The sequence below is a fragment of the Vollenhovia emeryi genome, unplaced genomic scaffold (genome assembly GCF_000949405.1).
Source record: "Vollenhovia emeryi isolate VEMERY1.0 unplaced genomic scaffold, V.emery_V1.0 DF939142.1, whole genome shotgun sequence".
Taxonomy (NCBI): Eukaryota; Metazoa; Arthropoda; class Insecta; order Hymenoptera; family Formicidae; genus Vollenhovia; species Vollenhovia emeryi.
In genome coordinates this window covers 473,167-483,850 of record NW_011967224.1, presented here as the reverse complement: position 1 = coordinate 483,850, position 10,684 = coordinate 473,167, and the positions used below count along the sequence as shown (strand labels likewise).

At 46.9% G+C, this 10,684-nt stretch overlaps 1 protein-coding gene across 2 annotated transcripts; it reads left to right on the top strand.

Moving 5' to 3' along the window:
* The first annotated feature begins 279 nt into the window (after positions 1-279).
* On the top strand, positions 280-10,427 carry LOC105566731 (autophagy-related protein 2 homolog B). Of its 2 annotated transcripts, XM_012020959.1 has the most exons (16): positions 282-798; positions 1,953-2,265; positions 2,337-2,647; positions 2,731-2,913; positions 3,051-3,275; positions 3,345-3,817; positions 3,889-4,191; positions 4,322-4,439; positions 4,547-4,647; positions 4,742-5,242; positions 5,327-5,605; positions 5,679-7,400; positions 7,500-8,264; positions 8,354-8,628; positions 8,725-9,026; positions 9,470-10,427. In XM_012020959.1, the coding sequence occupies exons 1-16, from the start codon at positions 628-630 to the stop codon at positions 9,704-9,706; spliced, it is 6,279 nt and encodes a 2,092-aa protein (XP_011876349.1). In that variant the 5' UTR covers positions 282-627; the 3' UTR covers positions 9,707-10,427. The 2 variants fall into 2 exon arrangements, with proteins under 2 accessions (XP_011876350.1, XP_011876349.1); XM_012020960.1 differs by lacking the exons at positions 8,354-8,628; positions 8,725-9,026; positions 9,470-10,427 and having other exon boundaries at positions 280-798; positions 7,500-7,755; positions 7,988-8,182.
* Positions 10,428-10,684: the final 257 nt, after the last annotated feature.

The following is a 10,684-nucleotide window of genomic DNA, read 5'->3' as shown; positions in this document are numbered from 1 at the left end:
CCGAGGCAGTAGTATAAAGTGTAAAAGGTACACTGTAGTTGTACTTTGGTACGATTGGAAACCAACCAAAGTGTAAACCTTTTACACTTTATACTACTCCCTCGGATAAGCTGTAAGTAGGGTTAGCTTTAGGTATAGAAGCGAGTATCGGATGAGCCACAAGTAGGATCATCCCTAGGTGTAGAATGGGCATTAGGTCCATGGTGCCGGCGGCTGCAAGATGGCGCGCCCTGTCGGGGCTGGCTGGAGGCACTGAAATAAGAGATAGGTGTCTAGCAATGCGACGCCTGGCGTGCGACGGGAGCATCGAGTAGGGGAATCATCCGATCCAGCCAGATACGCGGACTTCGCGGGGAAGCGGTGCGGCGCGGTGCGATATCAACTGAATCGAGCGGGCCGCTGAGTATCGGCGCGTCGTGGGGCATTGTGGCGAGCGTCATGGACGCGGGCGGTGCGCGCGCCACTGGGATGCGACGACTCACTCGTGCGGACAGTGCGCCACGCTGCTGAGCACGCCGAGATATGCCCCGCGACAACGTGCCCGGAGCGACGAGATGATACTCTGTTACGGACGCGATACGCCGCGACTCACCTCGGGATAAGATCGCGTAACGCGCGCGCGGAGCGATGAGCAAAATGTCTTGGCTCGGCTGGTCGGCGGACATCAAGAAGAGGGCCTGCAGGTACCTGCTACAGCGCTACCTCGGCCAGTTCCTCGAGGAGCTCACGCTCGACCAGTTGACCGTCGATCTGTACAATGGCACGGGACGAGTCGTCAACGTTAGCCTCGACGTGCAGGTACGCAACGTGCGTCTCCCTTTGTCTCGGGCTCGTCCTTTCGTCGCGCGACTCCGCCGAGATAACGCAGTTAGGATCGCGGCGCCCGCTCAGTAAATATAACGCGCGTGTTCGTGCCGCGCGCAATACGACGCGTATTTACGTCGCTGCGAATATCGCCTCTTCGAACAGCTGATCGCGACTTGATCTTTTAAATGCCTCGCGCTACGCCGTGACGACCGGTCGTGATTTTTTATGCCCTTCGCGACAGCGAGTGCAAAAAAAATATGACGCGGTGGAAATGGACGATTAGTTTACAATTCGTCCCAAAAGCGACTAACGCACTGTATCGAATCGGCTCGGTGTGAGTGCGCGCGCGCGAGCGCGCACGCGCGTGTACGATTGACGTGTGTGCGTGAGTTAAATGATAAATATATATGAGTAATGAAGAAGAGTTTACTGATCGCCTGCCTCGTGCTGCTCTATCAATTGCGTAAATTTTTCTATTTTGCCTTCGGGACGATGTGTATATATATTTTTTAAGAGATAAACAATAAATTACTACGCATTGGCCATTGTGGCCAGACCGTCAAACGCAGTTGGTTGCACCTTGTGCATGAATTAATTGAGCGCAATAACATAGTGCGAGTCATCAGTAAATATCACGGCATTTGGAATGTTAATGGATGTTAATTTATACAGACTCTATTTCTTCCGATATTTTCTGATGCGATTGATCGATTCTTCGCTCGGGGAGTGGGAGCGCTGAATTCGTCCCATTTGCATTTCTCATTTCTACGTAGTACAGCCGTTCATTTAGTCCCAGTCTACAATAGAGATTAAGGGCCAGTTTCACAAACGTCGTTTAACCGCTAACCCATGGTTAATCGATCCTCTGTCTCTTCTTGGATAACAAGATTGAGAAAGATAGGAAGTCGACTGAACTCTGGTTAACAGTTAACTGACGTTTGTGAAACTGGACCTTAAACCCTAAGCCTTAAGAAATTGACTAATCACAGCCGCGTATTCCACCCATACTTGACCGTGATTGGTCAATTTGTTAAAGCTTGGAGCTTAAATCATCTATTGTAGACTGAGACTTACTCGAATATCACGCCTTTGAGTAGGGTCGAGAAAGATGCCTGTAAAATAATGGTAAACATTTTATGCGGCAGGCGCTCAACGAGATGGGGGAGCAACAGCATCTCCCGCTGGAATTCGTCGACGGTTTCATAATGGAGATATCTCTTAGTATACCATGGTCGACGTTACTTAGCCAGGCGAGTTACGTAGAAGTCAAGGGTCTCAGGCTTACGGTGCAGCCGCGACAGAGAGTCGAGACGGGGACGTCCATGTTCGAGTCCATGTGGAGTTCCATGACGTCCAGTATGCAGCTCGCTCAGGAGTGTCTGCAACAGGACGCGGCCAGCGCGGGAAATGCTCAGCCCTTGGAGGCGGTGGAACTGTTTGCACAGACTATAGATTCAAGTAAGACACGTCACTTACACTACCGTACTTTTGAATCCGCAACTGTATTCATTGTCGCGCGTCTATCTCAGTTCTGTCTAGAGTCAAAGTGAGATTTATCGATACTGTGATACGTTTGGAGCACGTACCCTTGAATTCTTCCACGGGAGTGGCGGTCGAGGTGTGGATACAGAATCTGGAATATTCCGACGAGGCTGGATTAGATCCCAGTAACACGTCTCTAGATTCCGACGAGTCTGCGAAGGGCTACATCGTTTCAGCCTTCTCCACTAAGCGATTTTACATGGAGGGAGTGACCTTTCACACCGACGAATTTCCCTCGCGCGCAAGAACGTTCTCCAGGAGTATGTTGGCTAGCACGTGCTCCACTCCCGATTCTAAGGTATGAACGTCTGTTTGAACGGATATCGCAGCGGAGTGGACACAATACTCACAACTTTCCCTCGTTTCTTTCCACCGCAACAGAACTCGGACAGTCTGTTCACCTCCGCACAAATGTCTCCTACGCAGAGCGTTCTGCACACTCCTCCGGAAGGAAATGCTGTTAACAACTCAAGCGAGTTAAATCCCATCGTGTTTGCCAAGCTAGCGGGTAGGCAGGAAGTGAGATTAAAAATGAAACAAGGAGAAGGAATATCGGGACCAAAGGTGAGATAAACTTCCACGAATTCATGCCAATCTTTCCATTTGAGAAATGATAGGTATTCACCCAGAAGTAATACATTTCTCCTCCTACAATCCAATTATTCTGTTTCTTTTAAACGAAGGATTGATATGTATTTTAGGTAGAACTGGAAATTACTCTCGGAGCGTTTACTTTGTTCCTGAGTCCTAGGCAGCTTCACGTCTTGATAGAATTAGCGCATGGCCTAGCGTCTCCAGATCTAGAAGACGTCAGTAATGTTGTTCCGAGACGATATGTGGAAAAACCTATGGCTAGCAGTGATTTTAATCGTATAGAACGCGAGCTTATTCATCAGACACATCCTGTACAAGATTTGAAGACTACGGTATGCAAGTTTGTCGCTGTCTCGATGACACTTGTACGCTCTCGTATTAAAATATTATATTTATTGCAGGATCTACGATATGCTCAAGGATGGTCTACTGGATCTGTGGATGAATCTGATAATGAGGACGAATTCCTACCGATGAAATTGCCGGGAACTTCATCGATGTGTGATTCGGTCACAAGTAATAATTTCAGTATGGAGGGCAGCATATCGACCAGCAGCATTAGTTCAAAAAGTTCGGCAACGAATTTGCCGAGACACAATAGACACAGACACAACATAGACAACGACACGTCCGCCGAGACTACCCAGTTTCACATAAGGGTGTCTTCCGTCGCACTAATTCTGTTGCACGAAGATATACTGACGCCATGCGTGGAACAACTCGGTCTAACTTCTAGCAGCATAAGACAGATGAGAAACGCGGCGAAGGAATTTTTCAGGCAGCTGGGAACGTTCGCTATGGGCGGCTATGGAAGTAAAGATTTTGATACAGCGTCAAAATCGCTCACAGAGGCTTGTCGACTTAGTCATATTAGGTATATTGGTATCTATGGCAGATTGATTCTAGTATTTCTAGGTGTTAACTAAAAGTACCGATTGATTATAGATTACTAGCTGCGCCACTAGTGGTCGAGGGGAGTGAAAAGACTACTAATCAGTACTCTGCGATATCAGGAAGCTTGACTCTAGCTAGTTTGGAAGTTGTAGAATGTTTGGTTGACTCCAATAACCCTAGCTCGTATAGAACACCATCGATGGAATTTATCGAGCTGTTAGCGTTTACGAAGGAAAACGCAACTAATATCGGCTTTTCCAATAAAACCGATTTTAGGATGAGATTTAAATACACGCAAAAAGCTGTCCGACACACTCACATGACGAAATTTGCACATCCACGCACAGAGTTTGAGTAAATATCTGCCTTCCAATTTGAGCCAACTGTAACAATAATAATTTAAATATCTAAATAAAACGGTATTAATCAATTTTTATTAATTGGTAAAGTACCAATGAATTATGGTGACATTTGCATTTTTCAGTATTCAAATGGAACCGTGCAGAGGCGAAGTAGACATTACTATTGTAGATAGAATATCTGCTATTCTCAACCCGCAGCCAATATGTACTTGCAATCCCGTAATAAATGCTAGAGATGCTGTAAGTGTAAGAAAATCTATCCGGATACTTATTTTCAAATATTTGTTACGTTTTCCTATAGTCTTATTTGATTGATGGAATGTTAAAAGTCATGGCATACCTTTCAGAATCAACAGACGTTATTTGATCAAGCTGTGGACAGTGCAACACTGCCAGATTCTAGAGTAGACGTCAAAATCTCTTCGTCATCGTGTACGATTAAACTGAGGTACTACGTCAAACGAAACAATAATATTTCATATATATAAGTTAAACCCTGATTTATATATACATATATGTATATAGTCTTCTTTCTTATACAGATTCCCTGTGCCAGATTTAAGACCACTACACGATATGAGTCGTGCGCCGTGGTGGAAGAGATCTGTGAGATCTGACTATATGATAGTGCAGATGACAGATGCACAAGTACACTCCACTATGGACAGCCGGTCTCACTATCTAGCTAGGCATGAACTGCAATGTCGACGGCTGTCGTTGTTGTACGTAGAAACCGAGGGCGATACGCCAATCGAAATCGGTCTGGCCACAGCCGACGAGAAGAACGATACTGCGACGTATCAGCAAGTCAACGACGACCTTGGTTGGGCGAGAATAGTGATCATTGTGTATCCAGAACGTCTCGGTGCTCCGTTGGAGGACAGTTCTGAAGAAGAAATAGAGAACGATAAGCGGATTTTAGACGATACTTTGGAGAAAACCCCGAAACATGCGCCTTCCCCATTTACCTCTAGACGAATCATGCGCGAATCCGACACACTCCATTCGAAATCTCACGAACACGGTCAGAAAAGCGAACAAAGGTCAGTGCGATGTCCGCGTTTTCAAATATTCTGGAATAAATCTCCATTGATTTGCAATTGAAAAATTTTGCGACGTTCCAACAGTGACGGTGAAGAGCTAATTATACCTGGCAATCGACAAGAAATGTTGGAATTTATTGAAGAAGGTATACACGGTTCTAGACTGCAACTGGAAATCAATTTACCTTGTGCTTCCGTCCAGATACCGTCTAAACGCATTTACGAACAGCTCTACAATCGATTCAACACCGATTTGTTCCTATGGGAGCCGTCGGCTCCCAGGCCGAAATACACCACTCACATGGAAAATCACATTGGCCTCGATCTCGCATCTACTCTCTTACAGGAATCCACTTATCCTAAGTAACGTTCTGAAATATTTACAACAATTTTGTAGAAAATTCTGAGATATTATTAAATCTTATATCATTTACAGATTCAGCATGTGCAAAAGTGGGATCCAGTATAATTCCGACTCCGACTCGGACCAGGAGGGTATATTCCATTCTACAACGAACGAGAAGAGTCACAAGGAGACACGGATGTCGTCGAAGAAGGCACAGAGCAAGTTGGCGATGACACTAAGCATCAATCAGGGTCTCCTGTCTATGTACACGCCCGTGCGCGATTCTCTGCGTAACGTCATACCCGGACAACAAGGGGAATTGATCATACGACTAGAAGACGCTACGATATTTTCTGTGACGGCGTACAAGGGAAATGTCAATCTGAGCTATGCTTGCGCTATGATGAGGAGCGTGTCGCTGGATCACTGCGGTCTGACGACAAGTCCGTCGCAGACACCGCCGTTGAGATGCATCAATAGCGTTAGGCCGCGGTATTGCGAGAGGACGATATATCGTAGTGGATCCGGTAGTAATGTAACGGCGAATCCTAGCGACAAGGACATGGTGACGGTCGCGGTGAGGATACAGGCGGCCCATCAGACGCACCGTATAAAGACTTTCCGGGTTGCGATAGGTATAAGCAATGCTACATTGAGGCACCGAATGTGTTCCGCCGCTACTTCGTGGTTCACAGAACTGATGGATTGCCTGGACGTAGCGGATCATCCTGTCGCCGGTTATACACCGCCGGGTGTTCTGACTGAGCTGCATCTGCACTTGTGGGATTGCGTCATCGATTATAGGCCGCTTCATCTGCCGCTAAAATCCGTCGTGACCCTCGGTAATTTCAGCGTGTCGAGCAACATTACTGCGCAGACCAATACGTCAACGTTGCGCTTTATCGCGGAGGATGTCGCGCTCTTCATATCGGACAAGCTGCGCGAGAAGTCGGTGGATCTGAAACGGGATTACGTGTGCGTGATGAATTTCGGGCTGTTCGAGTTGTCGCTACGCTTGAACGAGAGGATGTACGGCGGTGTGCCGCGAGTCGATCTCCGGGCGAGCAACAACGTGCTGCATGTACGCACGTGCTCGGACTCGGGTCGCGCTCTCATGCAACTGCTGACTTACATCGCCAACGATGGCGATTTGCAGCAGCCGAACAGCGTGATAAACAGCAGCACCGAGAGTATTCCCACTGTGCCGCCGACATCCACGAGGTACGAGGAAAATCTTCTGGGCGTCGAGAGCATCAACACACTTAGTAGGAGTCAGGTCGAGCGAGTCTACAGTCTAATGGAGGACGCGCTGGAGGAGACTGTGAAGGGAACGACGACTCAGAGCGGCAACGAAACCGAGAAGATACCAATAACTGAAAATCGGGTTGAGTTCTTCTTTCCCGACGATTCCTGCGCCAGTACGCGAGAGGCAGATACGCGAAAGAGTCTGCACGAATGCAGTAAAGCGATCGCGTGCGGTGTGGAGGACGAGGACGACGACGATGACGAATTTTGTATCTTGGGAGAGGAAGCTGGTACAGGAATAATACCGCGCTATGGAGTACCTGAGGTTCGCTCGCTGTGCCAAGAACCATTAAGAATAGTGGATAATCACTTTTCCGTGCCGGTCGGCAAAACCGATCTATTGCAGACTCCACCGAATTATCCTGCACCTGTATTGAAATACACCCTTTGCGAGATGACACTGATATGGCATATGTACGGTGGCAATGATTTCGACAGTTCTCAGCCGCAGTCTGCAAAGCACGTAACCATCAATGACAATGTTCGCGGCAATATTACGCATGGAAGGTATGAAAATTTCAAGTTAAACCATTAAAGCAAATTTCTATATGTACAACTCTGCAAATATGGATAATATAGATATTCTTTCTCTTTTCTATCCGATAGAAGTAGATCGGCCATAGGTGCGGTAGGCTTCAAAAAGTCTAGTCCGAACGAAGTACACTTTGGCAGTGTGCCGAATTCACCGCGTGCAACGAGAAGCAACGAATCGTTGATCGATTGGCACACGCTAGGCGGCCCGGGTCGTCGGCACGACGTACTAATGGAACTGCAATTGAGCAAGGTTCGCTTCCAGCACGAGGTCTATCCGGAGAACACTCGGGAAGCGTCCAGGCAGGTGCTGTTGGTGCACGAGATTGAAGTAAGAGATAGACTGGCGTCGTCGCACATAAACAAATTCCTTTATCAATACAGCAGCGAAGCGAGGCCGAGGCAGTCTCACTCTATTATGTTTACCATGAAGGCAGTTCATGTAAGGCCGGATCCCAGATTAAGTGCCCAAGAATGTTGTTTGAAACTTAGTCTACTGCCACTGCGACTGAACATAGACCAAGATAGCCTACTGTTCTTAATACAATTTTTTAACGAACTAGGCGGTGGATCGAAGCGAAGCCAAGAAAGCTCTAGCACACCTAATAGCTCGCAATCCACCCCCGTATCGAAACAAGGAACACCCACGCATCATCCGCCCATTATGAGCGTGAATGATGATGCGTTGACGAATGACGCGATGACGAATATGTCGCAGAATAATATCATTGATCAGAATCTGTTGATACTTTTGGAAGACGAGCTGACGTTCAGGGAGAACAAGACTAAAACAAAGACTATCCACCAGGTCCACGACGACAGTCAACCGATATATTTTAGGTGGGCCAACGAAATTTTTTTACCCGATCGAATAGAACTAGTGCCACGTGTTGCAGTGTCGACTACTAACGATTAAATATTGTCTTCAGAAACATTGTATTCGGTCCGGAGGTTCTCATCAGGCTGGATTATCACGGGAAACGCGTGGACTTCACTCACGGACCGTTGGCGGGTCTGCTAATGGGCCTGGCGGAACTCAACTGTTCGGAATTAAGACTGAAGAGATTGACGTACAGGCACGGATTGCTGGGCTATGACAAACTGTTTACATATCTAGTTTCGGAATGGTTGCAGGATATCAAGAAGAATCAACTTCCAAGCTTACTCGGTGGCGTGGGCCCGATGTACTCCGTGGTGCAGCTGTGTGAGTACGCGACTCGATTCGTCCGGAAATTAAATGACTATCGCGATTTTTGGAACAGCCTCTTAAACCGCGTACATCTTCCGCGCTGTGTTGCAGTTCAAGGGATACGCGATCTGTTTTGGTTACCAATCGAGCAGTATCAGAAAGATGGGAGAATCGTCCGTGGATTGCAACGCGGAGCAAACAGTTTTACAACGTGCACCGCGATGGCTGCGTTAGAACTGACGTGCAGAATTGTGCAGGCGTTACAGACCACGGCCGAGACTGCCTACGACATAGTTAGCCCTGGTCCCAGTGTGAGATGCAAGAATAAGGGGCAGAAGGGTCGTCGAAAGAGATACAGTCAGCCGTTGGACATTCGAGAGGGGGTGGCTAACGCTTACACATTAGTCAAAGAGGTGAGTCTAACGCGCAACATATTGTATGACTTAATATCTTTGAGAAATAATAATTTTATTACAATTGTTCGCAACGTTCCGAATATTTTTTTCCTCTTTAACAAATACTACTCGACTACTTGAGGAATCTTACAAAATTCTTTACCGATTTGAACCCTTCTTGGTTTTCTTCGTGTGACACGTAGGTCCTTCACAGACGCCGAGCCGCGTCTGTGTTTTCAGTTCGATCTTTACCGGGGGGGGGGGGGGGCGGAGCCTCGAAAAGTGCACGCTTAATTTATCTCGACACAGTTTTCCGTCGGATTTTGCAACTACTGAATTTCTCGAATTTGCTCGAAACTCCTCTCGACAGACTCGCTACCTCCTGCCTTTTTTTTTCTCGTTTTCAAGAAAACAAGTCCCCGATCTCGAATATCGCTCATCTGTGATATCTACTTGTACAGGGTTTAGGCGAGACTGCGACACAACTGGTCCGCGTGGCCAGCGAGGAACACGAGCACAAGGGCACCGTCGGCGCGGTCGGCGGTGTACTGCGGCAAATCCCGCCGACGGTCGTGAAACCGATCATCCTGGCCACCGAGGCGACCAGCAACGTGTTGGGCGGCATGCGGTCGTCCCTAGTACCCGACGCACGTCGGGAGGCGGTGCAAAAGTGGCGGCAGGATTCCGACGCGTGTTAATCCGCGTCGGCACAGAATGGAGAAAATTGCTAAATCGTTATCGGATCGTCGTCAGTCAATTTCGCTCAAATAACACTTTTCGATCGCGGCCGGTGCGGCCGAGCCCACTTTTTATTGTAACATATTCATGACATATACACGTACGGAAAGAGAATGCTAAGTAGAATAAGTGTGCCATACGTACGCGTCACGTTTGGCGATATTGTGATTATAGCAGTTATTCTTCACTAGATCTGTGCGAATTATTGTCGTTCGATCTGTGCGATTAGGCCTGAAGGATCGGCAACGTGCGCGAGAAAGAACGACGGACCTAAGGATGCGGATCATTGACGAGAGATGCGAGATGTGAGATACGAGAGTCGCCGTTGGGTCCTAATTATAAGTGCTATATAATGTTAATGTAGTCAGACCCGTTCCGTTAATGTTTTTTTCTTTTCTTTTCTATTGTACATTACGAAAAGTGCAAGGTATCTGGCAGACATTTAACGACAAATTACTCGGTCAGGAGCTGCCGATAATTTCGTTAAAATTGTACAAAATACTTGTTACACTTGTAGAATGTAAAGATAGCTATGCTCTATCGCGAAGGAATATACTGCAACCCCGCTTCTATATTCCTTCTCACAATTATACATACATTATTTTGTTTCGATCATGTGAATGTTTTATACCAATGATATGTGTATTCGGCGATTTTATTAATAAAATTATACACAATAAACCAACGGGTGTTTTTTACCCCCCCCCCTTCCCCTCAATTTCCGCGACATAATTATTTTATTTTTATCGTTTTGCAGCCGCGACGACCGAGACCGAAGACGAGAGTCTTTTTAAGGGGATGCTGGAGTGATTCTGCACTTTCGCACCTTTTGCACTTAAAACTGTCTGTTTCGTGGAAAGATTTGTGTAATACACAAATTAAATGGCACGTGTACAGATGATCGAAAGCAGCTTGCTATTCCGGCTAAATTAAAGAAC

What these genes read in the sequence shown, in the direction of transcription:
- LOC105566731 (XM_012020959.1), top strand. Translation starts at nt 628, where the DNA reads ATGAGCAAAATGTCTTGGCTCGGCTGGTCGGCGGACATCAAGAAGAGG. An exon ending in GGTCAGAAAAGCGAACAAAG is followed by an intron (nt 5,243 to 5,326) that starts GTCAGTGCGATG and finishes ACGTTCCAACAG; the next exon opens with TGACGGTGAAGAGCTAATTA. An exon ending in GGCAATATTACGCATGGAAG is followed by an intron (nt 7,401 to 7,499) that starts GTATGAAAATTT and finishes TCTATCCGATAG; the next exon opens with AAGTAGATCGGCCATAGGTG.